This window comes from Peromyscus maniculatus, chromosome 1, assembly GCF_049852395.1.
Source record: "Peromyscus maniculatus bairdii isolate BWxNUB_F1_BW_parent chromosome 1, HU_Pman_BW_mat_3.1, whole genome shotgun sequence".
In the NCBI taxonomy this organism is placed as follows: domain Eukaryota; kingdom Metazoa; phylum Chordata; class Mammalia; order Rodentia; family Cricetidae; genus Peromyscus; species Peromyscus maniculatus.
In genome coordinates, this window is record NC_134852.1 from 1,641,971 (window position 1) to 1,663,101 (window position 21,131).

The 21,131-nt window shown below is 38.1% G+C and overlaps 1 protein-coding gene across 2 annotated transcripts in view; it reads right to left on the minus strand.

Annotated features, from left to right (window-relative positions):
• Positions 1-18,682: 18,682 nt before the first annotated feature.
• LOC143271880 (vomeronasal type-2 receptor 116-like) overlaps positions 18,683-21,131 on the minus strand; it is a 35,015-nt gene continuing 32,566 nt past the window's right edge. For both annotated transcript variants that reach the window (XM_076564392.1, XM_076564397.1), the window contains exon 6: positions 18,683-19,587. In XM_076564392.1, coding sequence (XP_076420507.1) covers positions 18,683-19,587 — 905 coding nt within the window. The remainder of the gene's footprint in view (positions 19,588-21,131) is intronic.

Below are 21,131 nucleotides of genomic sequence, written 5' to 3' on the forward strand. Positions count from 1 at the left end.
TGGGTCCTGTGCTCATTGCATGAGTTGGCTGTTTGAAACCCAGGGCTTATTCAGGGATGCTTGACTCAGCCTGGGAGGAGGGGACTTGACCTGCCTGGACTGAGTCTACCAGGTTGATCTCAATCCTCTGGGGAGGAGGTGGGAATGAAGGGTGGGCTGGGGAAAAAGGGAGGGGGGCGGCAGAGGGGAGAATCCATGGCTGATATGTAGAATTAAATTATATTGTAAAATAAAATAAAATTAAATTTAAAAAAAAGAAAATATTTAATTGAATGTCTTATTTTTCAGAGGTTCAATCCATTATCATCATGGTGGGGCATGGTGGTATACAAGCAGACCCAGAGCCAGGAAAAGGAGCTTAAATTGTACATCTTTAATCCATAGGCAACAGGAAGTAAACTGACTCACTGGGTGTGGCTTAAGCACATATGAGACCTCAAACTCTGCCTCTACAGTGACACACTTCCTCCAAAAGGACCACACATCTTAAGCCACATGAGCTTAAGTGGGCAAATTATATGCAAAGATCCACAGTAATCTTATGATTATTACAAGGCAAAGGGAATGAAGGAGAGGAGCTGGGCTCCTTGCTAGAGACATGTTTGGATGCTTAGGCTGGATAGAGTCCATTGAGAGGATTTAAACGGTGTGTGTGTGTGTGTGTGTGTGTGTGTGTGTGTGTGTGTGTGTGTGTGTTTATGTGTGTAAATATGTAAAATAACAAAAGAGCTCATGAATATGAGAGTGATTAGGTTTATATGAGGGAAGTAAGAGGGTAAAAATGATAGATAAAAGTCATATAAATGTATTTATAATGTTTGACTATGCAATAATAATTAAATAATCATTCCCTTAGTTGTGTCATCATCTGGTAGTAGAGATGCCATACTCCTGAGACTTATTCATAAGAACCAGTAACCCTAACACTCAAGGTAGAAACCTTTGTATATATTTAGAGTTAACAAGCCCTATATCTTTATTCCATCACCTTTGGAAAGAGACAAACACCTTCCTCCTTCCCTAATTTACATCTATGTGAGACACATACTCTATGAGTGTACTCAATGTGAAGTAGATAATAATATAACATCATGAGCATAATTACACAAGAACACCCTCCACTGAGAGTTATATCACAGAAGGTTTGTTTTGAGAAATAGAACCCTATTCAGTAGTTGTAATCTCAACCATGGCTAATTTAGGAAATCAGATTGCAATTGCTCTGAAACAGTGAATAATTGCAGATAGCCCTGATGTGTTTTTAGGTTTTTAAGTCTTTTTTATGTAGAACAATGCATTTATGGACACATGTAATTAGCTAATTTGTTAACCAATGTGTTAATTTGCTAAATAATTAGTTAATTTGTTAGGTGACTGGAAATGTGGCTCAGCTGTGAAGAAATGTACTGCCCTCGCAGGAGACCTGAGTTCAGTCCCCGGGGCCCAGGTCAGGTATCTCACAGATGTAACTCTAACTATATAGATAGATGTGCATGCCTCTCATATACACCTGCATCTGCGTACACATAAGCACCCATCTGACATATTTACACATAATTAAAGTAGTAATGAAATATTATTGTTTCATTTTTGTTGTCTTTATCATTATGAATACCCTTTTCCCTTTTCCATCATTCATTGGGAAAAACTTCCCCTCTACTAATGGAATATTTAGATAACCTGTAGTTGAAAGTTTTCCCATGTCCTGGCAGTCAGCACATACCTCTAACTACTCACCTCCCCCAAGTAAACACAAAGAAGCATCCATATTCAGCCCATAGGTCTAGAGTCTCTCAATCACTTCTCTCTGTGTCTTGTAGAATGTTTGACTGTTGCTTGTGTGAAGCAGGATCCTGAAGGACCATTTTGACTTGCAAAGTTCAGTGGTCACCTTTCTATAGGTCTTGCATGCCCAGTGGATACGACATTTTGTCAAGCAGCCCAGGTAAGAACAGTTTCTTGTCCAAATGGTTATTTTTTCCAAGAAGAAGATAAACTCCATAAGGAGTGTCTTTGAAGCCCATCATTTTCTCTGAAGTAGATCGCTACTGCCAGGAGCAGACATGTCCCATTGTCAGGAAATTCTATGTTTTTAAAACACATTAAATGCCATATTCTGTAGGTCTTTGGAGTGTTTGAAGATTATGTACCTAATTGAATTATATCTATGCGTACCTAGAAAACTTAACATGACTATAAGTTTGACTATCATAGAAGACTAATTATTAATCTGTACTCCTTAGTTATTAATTACAATTTAAATGAGATACATGAACATATTACCTTAAATGAGAGAACATATATATATATATATATATATATATATATATATTATAACAAAATTAACTAAATTTGTAATAAACTAAAATTGATAGCATTGTAAAACATTTTACAAAAGTTGTTGCTCTTTAAATGTAAATTCAATACTTTCATCATATCAAATCTATAGCATATCCTCTTTTTTTTCTTTAGAAAGAGGTTGCATTTATAATCAACCTCCTTTAAATAAAAATAAGCATTTATAAACAGTATTTTAAAAATTTGGGTGAAGTTTCTCATACTACTTCCTGCTGAATGAGGGCACTGGCAATCTCATGGGGTTCCTGAGAAAATTAGAATTATGATCAAGTCTTTACTGGAGTAGTTTGTGAGGCTAGATTGTTTCAGCAATTTGCCTTGAAGCTAATCTGGATGTTGGGACATTGGGAGACCTCTCAGATGGTCTTCTTTGATCAAAACATATAAGCCTGCAAGAAATCCACAGGTTCTCATTTTCTGTGGAAACAAAAGCAGAACCTCTTTTCCAAAGCAATCTATTCTTAGACACAAATTTTGAAGTCAAGATACCTTTAAAATACATATATTAATTTAACTCAGCAGCCTTTACAAACAAAAGTCTTTCTGCAGTTAAAAATCCCAAAGACAACACAATCCAGATTCTCTGTGTAATATCCATCTTTTCATGGCTTATTTTTTATATTACCTTTACCGTCTCTTTAAAGACTTTCTTTTTTTTTTTTTTTTTTTGGTTTTTTGAGACAGGGTTTCTCTGTGTAGCTTTGTGCCTTTCCTGGGACTCACTTGGTAGCCCAGGCTGGCATCGAACTCACAGAGATCCACCTGCCTCTGCCTCCCGAGTGCTGGGATTAAAGGCATGTGCCACCACCGCCCGGCTCAAAGACTTTATTTTTTTAAAAGTATTTCTTTATATAACTGTCTATATTCCTTTTCCTCTCTCTTCCAAGCCTACATACATTTTATACACACCATAAACCATTTAGAGATTTTGTTTTTAATCTGAATCTGACTTATTTTGAATTTATTGCTTTGAATTGCAGCAGCTAGTACTGAAATGGCAGCTTTGGCTTCTGACTCTGCCCACCTCAGCTTTCCAACATGGCGGTGGTACATTTACCATTTGCCAACAGATCTTATAGCCACATGTACAACCACCTTTTGGAAGCAGTTGGTTGGTTCTATACCTCCATTAAAGAAGCATATAGCCTAGAAACCTCTTTTAATTTGTTTGTACTAGCAAAAGCTAAATCCACCACACAACATGTGTGGCTTGGAGATGCCTGTGTGTACTGACAACCCCACCATAGAATAGCTCAAGGCTGCATGCTGCAGCTGGCCTGAGATAGACAACTAGAAAGCTGTTTTTACTTCTATTTTAGAATCCATTTTTTTAAAGCTTTCTCAGGTTTTAGGTGGAAACTCTTGCCCCATGTTTTGGCACCATTTGTAGCTGAAAGTTTTCCTGTGTCCTACCCGGTCAGGGACCCAAGTAAATACCCAGAGGCTTATATTAATTAAAATTAATATTTTAATATATTAATTAAAAGTGCTCATCCACTAGCTAAGGCTAACTACTGACTAGCTCTTACACTTAAACTCAGCCCATTCTGTTAATCTATGTGTTTCCATGTGTTCTGTGGCTTTATGTGTGTGTCTTTACATGCTCTGACCTAGACAGCAGAACGGCATCTCTCAACTCAGCCTTCCTCTTCCCAGAATTCTCCTTGTCTGCTTATCCCACCTATACCTCCTACCAGGCTACTAGCCAATCAGCATTTTATTAAACCACTGTACAATATCATTACCCCACAACAATAACCTTCTGTACAGTAACGCAGCCAGGATCCCTAATTTCAGTCCTTTCTGTAATTATCATTAGCAACATCCAGCCAGGTTCATCTCTGGATGGACAAAATTATCTTATCTGAGATACTTCAAAGATTCTCTAAGAACAGACTTAAGCATCCAGACTATCTGTTTGAGAAGGTGGATGCGCTTATTAAGCTTAACTTTCTCATTTCCAAAGTCTTATTATTAGGTTAAGTCCTCCCTTAACATTTAACTCAGAACTAAAGCCTTCCTAATTACAGGTACATCTAGCTATGGTGGAAGTTGCCTAGCCAAGTTGTCTAGTGACCAAGCAAACTTCCCTACCCTGCCAGAAATGGCAGAAGCTGAGATAGCTTGGAGAGATAAGGGCCAAAGGGATAAAAGGAAGTTTTATTTTCAGAGCAAAGATAGAGAATAAAATAGAGAATGGAAGAACTAGATAGGTAAGAACTGGCGGGGAACAAACTAAGATGGGAAAGAACTAGATTAAAAGAGAACTAAATTGGAGAAGAACTAGATTGGAGGACTAGAAGTGAGAACTAGAAGGATGAGATAGAAGATGAGGAAGTTAGATGCGGAAGAACTAGATGGAGGAAAAACAAGATGAGAAAGACCAAGATGGGGCAGAACTAATAGTCTTAGAGGGAACAGCAGAAAGGTAGAGAGTATTAGGCAAGAAAGGAGATAAGTAAGAGAGCAAATGGAAGGCATGTAGAGAGAGAACTGACTCAGAAGAATAAAGTGTATAGACTAAAGACCTTTGTGTACATAGATTTATTAGAGAAGCCCTCAGATTAATCCACCATCAGTAGCATCTCTTCTGAAACTCTGGGAGAATGCAATTCAGGGGCTGGACCCCAATAGCTTTCATTACCTGGTGCTTTGCATGATAACCATACTAGTCAGAAGAATAATTACCCAAGTACATCCAGGGAGAGAGGAATCAATTAGAGGAGGCTGTCCAGAGTAGAGTCAGTTTCCCGGGGATTCATAAAGATGACCTCCGAAGTCTTCAGCTACCAAGTGGACCTAACCAAAGGGGGCTGCAGACCCCAAGGACATGGTACTTTCTGGAGTGTTGAGTAGTTTGAATAAGACCTTGCCCCAGTCCCCTAAGAATATTTTTCATACCATGGGTCAGAACAAGTCTAAAGAGAAGGAGCTTCTGATATAACTTATAGGACACAGTCTTGAGATAAGAGGCATTTCAGCCAGCTCCACAGTCAGTTTACAAGCTTACATAAAGAAGCAACAGACTATCTTAATCCCAAAAGGCTCTCTGGAAAATGTAAAGAAAGATTTAAAGGACCCCTAAGGGCCTCAGACCTGGTGGGATGGTTTCACTGGCAGACTATGATAAGTGGCAAAAATTCTAACATTTCCCTTCTAGGGAGAAACCTGCTGTTACTTCATTCAGTGCCTTACAAAGAAATAACATAATATTATCACAATACATGACCTGCTGAGAGTGTAAAATACAGCTAATGAAGTCTACTAAGTCCTCTGAAGTGGCAGCCTCCTGCTACAAACAGCCTTTTCTAACCTGCTCTGCAGTTAGCTAGAAGCTCCATCCAGCAGCCTTCATTTAAATAACAGTACAAGCCTCAAAGCCCTGCTTGAGCCAGTTTTAAAACTATGGCAATCTCCCAGTATTCATAAACTAATTCTCCAGCTCTCCTATCACTGTATTACAAAAATGTCTTTTTTCTTTTTCTCTTTCTGGGTTGCCTGTTACTATGAGGTACTTGGTTATTTACAAAAATCTTGGCCAAATCTAAGAACTTTCAGTTAAATCATTCAAACCAGACTTGCAGAAAAGGGACACTCTTCCATGATCTGGAAATCCTATGGGTTTTCTGGACCCCAGAGACTTCTGGAGACTGAGAAATCCTACCTAAATAAATGCTTCCTGAATATCTGCCTTCTTTTGTCTCTGAATCTAACTGCCTGCCTGTTATTAATCACCTTGCATTTCTGCTAACTGTGTCTCAGGTCACTTCAGCCTGCATTGCAAGCCCTCCCTTCCCCTTGCAGTTCCCAGCAGTTACCTGGCTTGATTACAAACTGGAGAAATTGGCTGCTACAGATAAAAAGACAAAACAAAACACAAAACACTTCTCCCTTTTAATTTTGTTTTTTTTTTACTATGCTTATCATATTTTATGATACACCATAAAGGATTTATCCAATTGTCACTCTCCTTACATACTATAATTCTGAATAAGAGCTCTTGTCCCTATATTAAAATAACTTCAGTACAGGCTTATTATTTTTAAGCCTAAATATAACATGGATAAAACTTAAACGTCTAAGTTTATAAGGACAACTTACGTATAAATTATTAAGAATAAGTTTACTTAAATTATGAACTGTTAAAGATAATTAAGATATACAACTTATCAACTGCTTGGCCAACTTAAGCTGTAAACTGTTTAAGGATAAGTTGTACTGAAATTATAAGGTATTAAAGACAATTTTAGGGATACAAGTTACAGCTTGATCATCTTAATAAAAGTCATATTCTCTAATGTATATAAAATCATATTATATACATTCTAAGTATGCCAAATATAATCAATCCATTACTTAGCCCCTGGCATTTAAAACATTTAAAATGTTTAAGATTCCCACTTGAGACAAAACTGCCATGACCTTTACTGTCAGGGTTTAGTCCAAATTTGACTTTGGGATCATTTGCTCTGTATTTCCATTTACCAGGTCTAAAGATAATTTGCCTTAATATTCAATTTCAAATAAAGATAGCTCACCAAACAGATTTTCAAATAATCTTTGACTGCTACTTTGTTTGAAGAAATTCATTCACTCTACATTGGCTGCTCTCAGTATTTAATCATTCATGTCTCCTGTAGAAATAAATACAAATATGCTTTTAGATGTAAAGTTCTTACAAGGATATGAAGGCTTAGATATAAAGAATGTTTAGGGAAGTTCAGAAATAACTTAAGATATGTGAAATACAATGTATTGGGACAGATAAATATAACATATAAACATCTAATATGTTATAAATGATACATGAGTCTCAGTAAATAATCTAGATATAATGAGGATGTATAAGTTAGATCTAACGATAATGATTTTTATTGAGGTCTGAGATATATATAGGCTTTAGGAGTGGAGTTATGTTCCACCTCCTTCACAATACAAACACTGACTCCCAAACAGTATGCCTTAATACAAGAGTCTATGGACCTCCCTAGGAAGGACACTGAGGCTAATTATAGGCCATAGCTCCTCTGCTGTGCAAGGTATCAATGTTGCCCCAGGGATGATCGATCTTGACACTGCTGGAGAGATTAAGACCATTGTACAACTCCCTACAAAAACAATTCAGATTCATGCAGGCCAGGACCTAAGGGAGCTGGCAGATCTAAATTCTAGTGATATGGCTTTCTAGGGAACAGGAAATTAAATTTTCCAGACCAACTAAATGTTTAAAACACAGGAAAAGAAAATAATTGGCTTGCTAGATATAGACACAGACATTTCAAGCATTTTGCAAAAAGATTGGCTTAGTATTTGAAATAACTATGACTCTTGACTCTTTACTAGGCCTAGGTCAAGCTAATGTTGTAGCCAGAAGCTCAGGAATATTAAGGTGATGTGATAGAGAAAATCATAGCAATTTCTGTCAATATGTCATCCCTCCATACCTATCACTCTATGGGAAAGAGATGTGCTACAACTAATGGGTGTGTTACTAATCTCTGCTAATGTACTGGTTTAAGTTCAAATGCTTCAGATGGTTTTTACACCCTGAAAAGGACTTGGGTAAACAAGCCCAAGGCAAAATTGAGCCCGTTATTCCAGAAATTAAAAAATGATAGACATGGCCTAGGGTATCAAAATCTATCCTAGGGACCACTGTTCTCACTGCTGACCTTCATTACATGGAAGTCTGATGCTCCTATAAGGGTTAAACAATGGCCCTTAGATGCTCAGAAATATGAAGCTGCTACCTGTCTCGTGGAAGTTAGCGCCCTGTACCAGCTCTTGGAACACACCAATATTTGTTATTAAGGATAAAAATCAGGCTAATGAAGGCTGTTACAAGAACATAGAAAATTAAATGGAATTCATTGGGGCCTGTGGATACTTTACAGTGTGGCTTGCCATCTCCTATGGCTATCCCTAGAAATCAAAACATAATTGTCATAGATTTGTAAGATTGCTTCTTTACCATACTTCTACACCCTAAAGAATGTCAGTGTTTCACCTTTTAGCTTACCTTCTCCAAATTTTCATAGACTCTATCAGAGGTATCATGGAAATGCCTTACCTCAAGGAGACAAAACTAGCCCAACCTTATGTCAAAATATGTTTTTGCAAGTTTGTAAAATGTATTCTGATGTTTATCTCGTTCATTATATGAATGATATATTGATTTCTCATGCTGACATAGCCTATTTACAAGAAGCACTACATTTTCTGGTCCAACAATTGACTTTATATTGGGCCTCAAATGGCCCCAGAAAAATCCAAATTCAACATCATTTCTTATTTTTGGACATGTGATTCACACAGATTTTTTTTTAAATTTTACAATACCATTCAGTTCTACATAACAGTCACAGATTCCCTTGTTCTCCCCCTTCTTGCCCCCCTCACCTTGCCACCAGTACACTCCCCATTCCCACCTCCTCCAGGTCAAAGCCTCCCCCTGAGGACTGAGATCAACCTGGTAGAATCAGTCCAGGCAAGCCCAGTACCCTTCTCCCAGATTGAGCCAAGAGTCCCTGCACAAGTTGCAGGTTTCAAACACCTAACACATGCAATGAGCCCAGGACCTGGTAACACTGCCTAGATGCCTCCCAAACAGATCAAGCCAATCAACTATCTCACCTATTCAGAGGGACTGATCCACTTGGGGGCACCTCAGCCTTTGGTTCATAGTTCATGTGTTTCCATTCTTTGGCTATTTGTCCCTGTGCTTTATCCATCCTTGGTTTCAACAATTCTCACTCATATAAACCCTCCTCTTTCTCGCTAATTAGATTCCCAGTGCTCTACCTGGGGCCTAGCAGTGAATGTCCTCATCCAGATTCCTCAGTCATTGGATGTGGTTCTTGGCACAACTATTAGGGTGTTTGGCCATCCCATCACCAGAGTAGGTCAGTACAGGCTGTCTCTCGACCAATGCCAGCAGTCTTTTGTGGGGTATCTTTGTGGATTTCTGTGGGCCTCTTTAGTACTTTCTTTCTTCCTTTTCTCATGTGGGTTTCATTTACCATGGTCTCCTATTCCTTGTTCTCCCTCTCTGTTCTTGATCCAGCTGGGATCTCCCACTCTCTTTCCTTCGACCCTCGCACTTCATTGCTCCCAATCATGTCCAGGTTGTTCATGTAGATCTCAGCCATTTCTCTGTCATTGGGTGATACCTATGTCTTTCTTGGGGTCCTGTTTTCTAGGTAGCCTCACTCGTGATGTGAGTAGCAGTCCAGTCATCCTTGTTCTACATATAGTATCCTTCTATGAGTGAGTACATACCATATTTCTCTTTCTGAGTCTAGGTTACCTCACTTGGAATGATTTTTTCTAGATCCATCCATTTGCCTACAAACCTCATGATGCCATTGTTTTTTACTGCTGAGTAGTATTCTGTTGTGTATATGTGCCACAATTTCTTTATCCATTCTTCAGTTGAAGGGCATCTAGGTTGTTTCCAGGTTTTAGCTATTACACACAATGCTGATATGAACATAGCTGAGCAAGTACTCTTGTGGTATGCTTGAGCATTTCTTGGGTATATGCCCAAGAGTGGTATAGCTGGATCTTGGGGGAGATTGATTCCCAATTTTCTAAAAGTGCCATATTGATTTCCAAAGTGGTTGTACAAGCTTGCATTCCCACCAGCAGTGGAGGAGAGTTCCCCTAGTTCCACAACCTCTCCCACATAAAGTGTCTTCAGTGTTTTTGATCTTAGCCACTCTGACAGATGTAAGGTGGTATCTCAGAGTTGTTTTGATTTGCATTTCCCTGATGATTAGGGATGTTGAGCGATTCCTTAAATGTCTTTCAGCCATTTGTGTTTCCGCTGTTGAGAATTCTCTGTTTAGTTCTAAAGCCCATTTCTCAATTGGACTGTTGGTTGTTTTGATGTCTAATTTCTTGAGTTCCTTATATATTCTGGATATCAGTCCTCTGTCACCTGTGGGGTTGGTGAAGATCTTTTCCCATTCTGTAGGCTGTCGCTTTGCCTTGTTGACCATATCCTTTGCTCTACAAAAGCTTCTCAGTTTCAAGAGGTCCCATTGATTGATTGTTGGTCTCAGTGTCTGTGCTACTGGTGTTATATTTAGGAAGTGATCTCCTATGCCAATGCGTTCAAGACTATTTCCTACTTTCTCTTCTAGCAGGTTTAGAGTAGCTGGATTTAGGTTGAGGTATTTGATTCACTTGGACTTAAGATTTGTGCATGGTGACAGATATGGATGTATCTGCAGCCTTCTACACGTTGATATCCAGTTATGCCAGCACCATTTGTTGAAGATGCTTTCTTTTTTCCATTGTACACTTTTGGCTTCTTTGTCAAAAATTATATGTCCATAGGTGTGTGGGTTAATGTCAGGGTCTTCAATTCAATTCCATTGGTACACATGTCGGTTTTTATGCCAATACCAAGCTGTTTTTATTACTGTAGCTCTATAGTAGAGCTTGAAGTCAGGGATTGTGATGCTTCCAGAAGTTGTTTTATTGTACTGGTTTCTTTTAGCTATCCTGGGTTTTTTGTTTTTACATATGAAGTTGAGTATTATTCTTTCCAGGTCTGTGAAGAATTGTGTTGGTATTTTGATGGGGATTGCATTGAATCTGTAAATTGCTTTTGGTAAGATTGCCATTTTTACTATGTTAACCCTGCCTATCCATGAGCATGGGAGATCTTTCCATTTTCTGACATCTTCAATTTCTTTTTTCAGGAACTTAAAGTTCTTGTCATATAGGTCCTTCACTTGCTTGGTTAGTGTTACCCAAGGTATTTTATGGCATTTTTGGCTATTGTAAAGGGTGGTGTATCTCTGATTCCCTTCTCAGCTTCTTTGACCATTGTATATAGGAGTGCTACTGATTTTTTTTTAATTGATCTTGTATCCTGCTATGTTGCTGAAATTGTTTATAAGCTTTATCAGTTCCTGGGTAGAATCTTTGGGGTCACTCAAGAGTATTATCATGTCATCTGCAAATAGGGACAGCTTGACTTCTTCCTTTCCAATTTGTATCCACTTAATCTCCTTATGTTGTCTTATTTCTCTGGCTATAACTTCAAGTACTATATTGAATAAGTATAGAGAGAGTGGACAGCCTTGCCTTGTTCCTGATTTTAGTGGAATTGCTTTGAGTTTCTCATTTGATGTTGGCTGTTGGCTTGAGGTAAATTGCTTTCTTTATGTTTAGGTATGTTCCCTGTATTCCTGATCGCTCCAAGACTTTTATCATGAAAGGGTGTTGTATTTTGTCAAATGCCTTTTCTGCATCTAGTGAAATGATCATGTGGATTTCTCTGTGTAGCTTTGTGCCTTTCCTGGAACTCACGTGGTAGCCCAGGCTGTCCTTGAACTCACAGAGATCAGCCTGGCTCTGCCTCCCGAGTGCTGGGATTAAAGGCATGTGCCACCACCACCTGGTGATTTTTTTTTTGTATGGTGTATTACATTGACAGACTTTCATATGTTGAACCACCCTTGCATCCCTGGGATGAAGCCTACTTGATCATGGGGGATAATTGTTCTGATGTGCTCTTGTAGTCTGTTTGGAGTATTTTATTGAGTATTTTTGCATCAATGTTCATGAGGGAGATCGGTCTGTAGTTCTCTTTCTTTGTTGTTTGCTTGTTTTATTTTGGAATCAGGGTAATTGTAGCCTCACAGAATGAGTTTGGTAATGCCCCTTCTGTTTCTATTATGTGGAACAATTTAGAGAGTATTGGTATTAACTCTTCTTTGAAGATCTGGTAGAATTTTGTGCTGAAACCATCTGGTCCTGGGCTTTTTTTGGTTGGGAGATCTTTAATGACTGTTTCTATTTCCTTAGGAGTTATTGGACTATTTAAATAGTTTATCTGGTCTTGATTTAACTCAGGTATGTGGTACCTATCCAGAAAATTGTCCATTTCTTTTAAGTTTTACAGTTTTGTGGAGTAGAGGTTTTTGAAATATGACCTGATAATTCTCTGGATATCCTCAAAGTCTGTTGTTATGTCCTTCTTTTCATTTCTGATTTTGTCGATTTGGATTCTCTCTCTGTCTTTTGGTTAGTTTGGATAAAGGCTTGTCTATCTTTTTGATTTTCTCCAAGAACCAACTCTTTGTTTTATTAATTTTTTGTATTGTTTTCTTAGTTTCTATTTTATTAATTTCACCTCTCACTTTGATAATTTCCTGGCTTCTATTCTTCCTGGGAGACTTTGCTTTTTCTTGTTCTAGAGCTTTCAGGTATGCTGTTAAGTCACTAGTGTGAGATTTCTCCAACTTCTTTATGTGGGCATTTAGTGCTAGGAATTTCCCTCTTAGCACTGCTTTCATAGTGTCCCATAAGTTTGGGTCTATGGTGTCTTAATTTTCATTGATGTCTAGGAAGTCTTTAATTTATTTTTTGATTTCTTCTTTAACCCATTGGTGATTCAGTTGAACATTATTCAGTTTCCATGAGATTGTAGGTTTTCTGTAGTTTTTGAAATCTAACTTTAAACCATGGTGGTCACATAGAACACAGGAGGTTATTCCAATTGTTTTGTATCTGTTGAGATTTGCTTTGTGGCCAAGTATGTGGTCGATTTTAGAGAAAATTCCATGGGGTGCTGAGTAGAAGGTATATTCTTTTTTGTTAGGATGGAATGTTCTGTAGATACCTATTAGGTCCCATTAGGTTATGACATCAGTTAAGTCCTTTATTTCTCTGTTAAGTTTCGATTTGGGAGATCTGTCCCATGGTGAATGTGGGGTGTTGAGATCTCCCACTATTAATGTGTGGGGTTTTATTATATGTGGTTTAAGCTTTAGTAAATTTTTTACATATGTGGGTGCCCTTGTGTTTGGAAAATAAATGTTCAGAATTGAAACTTCATCTTGGTGGATCTTTCCTGTGATGAGTATGTAATTCCCTTCTTGATCTTTTTTGATTGTTTTTAGTTTGAAGTCTATTTTGTTGGATATCAGGATGGCTACACCCGCTTGTTTCTTAAGACCACTTGATTGGAAAATCTTTTCCCAGCCTTTTAATATTAGGTATTGTAAGTCTTTGAGTTTGAGATTTTTTTTTTTTATGAAGCAAAAAGTTGAGTCCTGCTTTCGTATCCATTCTGTAAGCCTAAGTCTTTTTATAGATGAATTAAGTCTGTTGATATTAAGAGATATTAACGTCCAGTGATTGTTCATCTCTGTTATTTTTGGTGGTAGTGTGTTTGTGTACTTCTCTTCTTTGGTGTTTACTGCTGTGGCATTATTTATTGTCTGTATTTTCGAGGGTGTATCTGACTTCCTTTGGTTGGAATTTTCCTTCTAGTGCTTTCTGTAGGGCTGGGTTTGTAGATAAGTATTGTTTAAATCTGGCTTTGTCTTGGAATGTCTTGTTGATTCCGTCTATGATGACTGAAAGTTTTGCTGGGTATATTAGTCTGGGCTGACATCCATGGTCTCTTCGTGTCTGCATTACATCTGTCCAGGTCCTTCTGGCTTTCAAAGTCTCCATTGAGAAATCGGGTGTTATTCTGATGGGTTTGCCTTTATAGGTCATTTGGCCTTTTTCCTTTGCTGTTCTTAATATTGTTTCTTTATTCTATACGTTTAGTTGTTTAATTATTATGTAACAAGGGGATTTTTGGGGGTATCTAGTCTGTTTGGTGTTCTATAGGCTTCTTGTATCTTCATAGGCATTTCCTTGTTTACGTTGGGAAAGTTTTCTTCTATGATTTTGTTAAATATATTTTCTGTGCCTTTGATTTGGTATTCTTCACCTTCTTCTATCCCTATTATTCATAGGTTTGGTCTTTTCATGTTGTCCCAAATTTCTTGGACATTTTGGTTCATGACTCTATAGGCTTTAGTGTTTTCTTTGACTGATGAATCTATTTTTTATACTGCATCTTCAAAGCCAGAGAACCTCTCTTCCATCTCTTGCATTCTGTTGTTTATTCTTACATATGAAGTTCCCGATCTTTTACTCAGATTTTCTATTTCCAGCATTCCCTCTGTTTGTGTCTTCTTCATTTTTTCTATTTCCCTTTTCAGGTCTTGGATTGTTTCCTTTATTTGTTTCATTGATTTTTCATGATTTTCTTTCAGTAATTTATTGTTTTCTTCCAGGACTTTATTGTTTTATTCCAGGACTTTATTGTTTTCTTCTAATTTGTTTGCCCTTTCCTCTAGTTGTTTATAGCATTCTTCCCATTTTTTTTTGTCTTTTCCTCTACACAAGCCTTTACCTTCTTCATGATATTATTCATAAGGCTGTTTTCTTCTACTTCTTCCAATTTTGGAGCAGGCTAGATTCTGGTGATGTTGTATTGCTTTTCATTTTGTTTTATGTACTTCTGCCTTAACATCTGCCTATCTCCTTGTGGTTCGTTCTTGGTCATATCGGCGCACTTGTTTCAGACAGAGCTGACAGATTCAAAAAGTCTCTCTTGATCAGATGGGAGCTCTCTTGTCCAAATGAGAACTCTGGGGCAGGATGGAAGCTCTTATCTAGATGGGAAGTCTGGGGCAGGATGGGAGCTTTTGTCCAGACAAGAAGTCCGGGGTAGGATGGGCACTCTTGTCCAGAAGGGAAGGCCAGAGCAGGATGAGAGCCGTGTCTGGCCCAAAAGGGAAGTCCAGGGCAGGATGGGAGATGGGCGCTGATCTCTAAGTCTCACGAAGTTGCTGGGCAGATAGGCGTGGAGGCAGGGCGTGGAGATTGCAGGGGCTGCCAGGGAAGCTTGAGAAGGGGATGTTTCCCAGTGGGGCTAGAAGGGGACATGACTGGTGGCCAGAACCTGGGACCAAGTTTTGCAGGTCTTCCCCAGAGTGGCTGGTGCCCAGGGATGGATTGACACAGATTTTTTTCTCTCCTCAACCTTTTCATTTGAGAATTCACTGTTTAAAATCTTTACATGATTTTCAAAAACTGCTTGATGATATCTCCTAAGTACATTCTTATTTGGATATACTAATGGTTGTACTCAAACCTTTATTTGACATTCCTCTTTGGTGACACTAATCTACGATCCTCGTGAAAATTATACATCTGAGGCTAAAGCTTCCTTGGCTCTGTTTGTGGGAGGGACTTTATTCTAAAAGACTGGGACTAAGAAGGAAATTAAACCAAAGAGAGTAGAATTATTTGGGCAAGATATTCATGTGACAATCCTCCCTTATTGGCTGAACAGCATAATATCTTGTATTATGAGCCTGAAGATTTGCAAGTAACTCAGACAGGATAAATTGGTATCTTTTCATATGAACTACATGACCATTATTTGTTCATTATTGATGGTTTTTAAGAGTACTAAACATGATTTCATTATTTCAGGTGTTAATTCAATCTACACCATTTGGGTCATTGATTTTCAATATCAGGAATGCCTAGAGCTCAAAAATGGACAATGGCCTTCTTACACTTCAAGATCTGTTAAGAACTGGTGCTTTATGTTTCCTATCTCCTACTACAGGTATTCCTTATAACCCCCAAAGTCAAGCTATGGTAGAAAGAGTTCATTATACTTTAAACTCCCAAATATGCAAATTGCAAAGAGAAGATTTTAATATTCATCTGCCCATCATCACTTAAATCACGTTCCATTTTAATCATATGAATATATATCTGAGGACAATATGAGTTCTTTCCTCAGACACTTTTCCACAAAAGTTACACTTGAGCCTCTTGGATCTCCTCACTGGTAATTGGAAGGTCCTGATATTTTAATAATGACAGGAAGAGAATATGCTTGCATATTTTAACAGGACACTGACTCACCTTTATGGATCCTGGATCAGTTTATCACACTGCATGGCCAGGCCACTGCAGGACAAAGACACTCCTTGCTGACAGTCTGGCTACAAGCTATAATTTACCTCTAGATTCTTAATATTTAGACCTTGGCTTTAGGAATAAACTGATAGAAAAAAAGGTTCCTCCTTAAAAACTCCATGACTGTATGTTCTACCACTAATATATATTTGTTTCCAGCAGGAATTCTAATCACTTAAAGAGTTAAAGGTTGTCAACTTCTTGCCAACTGGTGAGCTGTCTAGCTACAGCCCTGCACCCCACATTCTAGCCCACATAACAAGGAATCCTTCTGCACTCCTGTTTGTCTCTCAGCACAGACTGATTCAAATTGCTGCCTGCTTGGACAGCATGTGAAAACAGACTTAAGCGTCAAGATTACCTGTTTGAAAAGGCCTGGTGGATGTGTTAATTAAGCTTAACTTTCTCCTTTCTGGGTTTAGATCAACCTTTACCTACAGTAAAACCAAATGTTAGTGTTCTTAAAAAGGCAATGTCTTGTAATTGCATTGTGTTAAAGTCATGGATCAACATCTTGCTCAGTCATCTTCAGAATATCTTCATTATACAGCAGACAGGAACAAATAGCAAACAGAAATCAACAGCCAGACATTTATGGCGAGAGGAAGAAAACTAAGTTTAAAAGTATTGCCTCCTTCACATATCTCCCTCCAAGCCACAGAAAATAGCATGGAGGCATATGTAGAAAGAAGATAAGAGGCAGACAGAATGGGGGGCTATTAAGGTCAAAGCATGTGAATCTATTTAATGGGTAATATGGATTTATTAAGATTTAAATTTAGAAATACACTCCCTAATTCAGACACAAGTAAACTTCTGAAGACATCTTCAATTCTCTAAATGAGCAAATGCACCTGGCCAACAGAATAAAGGCAGTAAAAATAAGAATGTGACCCCTCTCCCTTTCCTTTTAAGAGGTCACATATGATGGCAAGAAGCACAGCCTCCTTTGGCATGTATAGGTCAAGTTCATGGGTGGAGCAGATACCATGACAAAGGACACAAAAGAAAAAATGCCTTATAAATGAACAGGATTGATAAATAAAAGAAATTATAGAACCTAGGAAGCAGGAACAGGCAAACATGGGTTTTCCCAGTTGGGGTCCCTGACCTGAGAGTAGAAGTGATCACAAGGCTCATCCCTAAACCAGAAGCAATCTCCAATTGATAACCATCAGCTAATGAGAATTTTGTTTCCATCAAAAGAGTCTCAATAGGGAATCAAACTACTTTTAAGGGCAGACTGTATGCCCAGAACTAGATGGGAACAGAAAATTGAGTCAACCTCATTTTTGGAAGCCCTTGTCTCACAGTATTGTATCAGAGTTCTCACTTTGTCCCACTTTTGTAGGTTTTTCATGCTATATATGTATGTGTGTGTGTGTGTGTGTGTGTGTGTGTGTGTGTGTGTGTGTGTATAAATTCTACTCACTTTAAATTACACATTGCTTGCATACATGTTATGTTTCGAAGAAAGATTTTTTTTAGGGATTCCTGAGTGTACAAACACATGTGTTTAATTCTCATGCCTTCTCTTGGGCCCTTTTCCTTATGTTTGCTGATTTTGACCAATTCCATTGTGTTAGATTTTATTTATCATAGTATGTTTTTTTTATTATTATCCCCTAGAAACCTTACTGTTTTCCAGTGAGAGATAGAAGTGGGGTGGATTCAGATAGGAAGTGATGTGGGGAGGATCTTGGAGGAGCTTTAACTAGCTGGGAAGGGAAACCATAATCAGGGGATATTATGAGAAAGAAAACCTGTTTTCATTGAATGGAAAAGAAAGAAATCCAGCGTTCCATTGTAGTGCTTTGTAAACTTCAATTTAAAAATTTCATTTAATTTCCAACATGTGTATGTGTGCTTTTTGAGTGTGCTATTATGTGCACACATGTGTGCAGGTGTTCTTGAGAGACAGAAAAGGCATCTGATCCATTGGCTCTCTTGGTAGAGGTGCCTGTGAATGGTAAGATGTATGAATTTGATAGTGAACTCGTCTCCTTTGAAAAAGATGTACATGACTTTAAATGCTGATACATCTTCCCATCTTTCACAATATTATTTCTATCTATTTAACAAAATATCTTTCTTTCCCCTAAGTTTTACTCCTCTAACTCCTAGTATGCAACAGCATTCTCTTGTCTCCTCCAGAAGGGATAATTAATTTCATCATCTGCAAATATTCATTCCCTCTACTACAAACTTTCTTGGTTTTTCTCTTAATTTAAAAGTCATACATTAATTCAGATATCAAAAGAATTAATTGTAGTTTATTTCAAATATTGCTTTGTATTAGAGAAATAAAAGAACACATCTCTTATGCACTAATCTCCAGGAACCCGGTATTGTAAAATAAGTGTTGGAGTGGAAGATTATAGGATGCAATGTACAGAAAATTAGTACAGATGACATTCCTGGGCATTATCATAGAAGAAACAATAGCTGATACTTATATCTTGCATTGTATTACAACAGGTGTTTCTGTACCATCATTATATTTTTCAGTAACAATTTATGAAATGAGTGTTCAGGAAGATGTTTTCTCCCTTAACTTTTGAAGAGAATTTCTATCAGGTCGGAACAAAATTATGTAGCACTTGGGGATAAAGATGCATCCCAGCAGACCTGCACTTGAGGACAAAATGGAGAAGATCTCCACCACCACCATGACCTTGCCCTTGGTGCTGTGGTAGACAGGGAGAAAGGTGATCCACACACTGCAGAACAACAGCATGCTGAAGGTCAGCAATTTGGCTTCATTAAATTTGTCAGGCAGATTTCTGGCCAAGAAAGCCACAATAAAGCTTGTAAAGGCAAGAAAGCCATGGTATCCCAAGACACAGTAGAATGCAGTAACTGAGCCCTTCTTGCACACAATGATGATTTGGCCATACTCAGAGTGTGCATCAATGTCAATAGAGGGAGAAGAAACTAGCAGCCATATTGCACAGACAATAATTTGGATAAGGGTACATATGGCAATGATGTAGTTGGGTGCCCTTGAAATCATGAAGAACCTAATCCTTCTTCCAGGGGTTATGACTATGAAAGCCAAAAGCACAGTCACTGTTTTGGCCAGCACCGTGGAAATAGCCACAGTGAATACAACTCCAAATGTGATTTGCTGTAGAATACAGGTAGCTGAGCTGGGATGGCCAATAAAGAGCAAGGGGCACAAGAAACAAAACATGAGTGAGATGAGCAAGATGTAACTAAGATTCTGGTTGTTTGCCTTCACAAGGGGAGTGTCATGGTGCTTGACAAAGACCGCAAGAACAAGCACTGTGAATGCAGAGAAGCACAAGGATATTGAGGCAAGAGCCATTCCCAAGGGGTCTTCATAGGTCAGAAAGACCACAGATTTGGGAAGGCACTGGTTCTGCTCTCTGTTGCCATACTGGTCCTCTGGACACCTCACACATTTTTCCACATCTGATGGAGAAAAGAAAGTATGATTAATGCAGCTTTAGCCATTTATTGACTGGGTATTTCAATTGAATGTGCTTAAGTAACATTGCACATTCTGCATTTGTTTCTGAGAATGGAGTGGAAGGACATTGCTGAATAACAATGCTTCCATTTCATAATACTCATTCATTATCTCTATGGGGAATGAAACCAAACACACCATGTATTGTCTAATTTATGATGTGTGGGTGATGTCATTTGTTATGTTATCAGAAAGCACAGATATTTTCAGTACATGACTTAAACAGGTGAATTGACAGAGGGTAAAATCATTAACTATTATTTTGCACAGAGTGCATTTTAAAGTCTCAGATCCCATGGTTGTAGTGCCTCCTGATGTCTTTCAGTCTGTGTTATATATTTTCTCCCTATAATAGATGGGGACTTTGTCTTCTATTGGGATACTTCCTGTGATATGTTTTCTAGTATGAATTTACTATCCCAAATCCATTGACATAGAAGAAATACTAAACAAAATCTTTAGGGACACTTAGAATTCACACATGGCATGCCAACACAAAGTATATTTATTTGACCCAAAGAAAAATGATCAGGGAATAGGAAACAGAACCAAGAGATAGAGAATGAAGGAGAAGAGGAAAACAATAAGAAAGAGGGGGAAGAGGTTTTTGGCCATGGAGGACAAAGAACTGTTCTGGATAGAGAAGACATAGACATGGCCTCTTTGAAATTGGCAGTTTATAAAGATGAAAGTGAAGCCACTGGATAGATTGAAGTGTTTAATTTTGACTGGACAGTTTAATTGGGACAGACACAACAGAGTTGTTGGAAGCTGGACTTCAATACTTTGAATGCTGGACCTTGATAGTCAGCCTCAGGAGGAGGAAGTGCCCAAATAAGGGAATAGACATTGGTGACTAGCTTTAGGAATATAATAGTATTTTTTAGCATTTCTATTGCTGTGAAGAGAACCATGACCCCAGTAGCTCTTACAATGGAAAACATTTGATTGAGTGGCTTATAGTTCAAAGGCTCAGTCCATTATCTTCATGGGGGAACATGGTGCTAAGCATGCAGACATAGTTCTGGAGAAGAAGCTGAACATTTTACATCTTTGATCCATAGGCAACAGGAAGAAAACTGTGTCACTTGGTATGGCTTAAGCATAGAAGAGGCCTCCAAGTCTTCATCCACAGTGGCACAAATCCTCGAATTAAGACCACACCTTCTCCAACAAGACCACACCCTCTAATAGGGCCAATTTCATTCAAACTATCACTGAAATCTCATGATTTTTAACAAGGTAAACGGATTGGTGAAGAAAGGCAAGGCTTGCTAGAGCCATATTTCCATGTTTATTGTAACTAAAGTTCCCTCATAATTAGTAAGTTGTGTGTGAGTATATGTGTATGTATGTACATGCAAAAGTAACAACAGAGCTCCAATATGAGAGTGATTGGGTTTATATTGGGGAGGCAGGAGGGTGAGAGTGAAAGATGAATGTTACATATATATATATATATATATATATATATATATATATATAT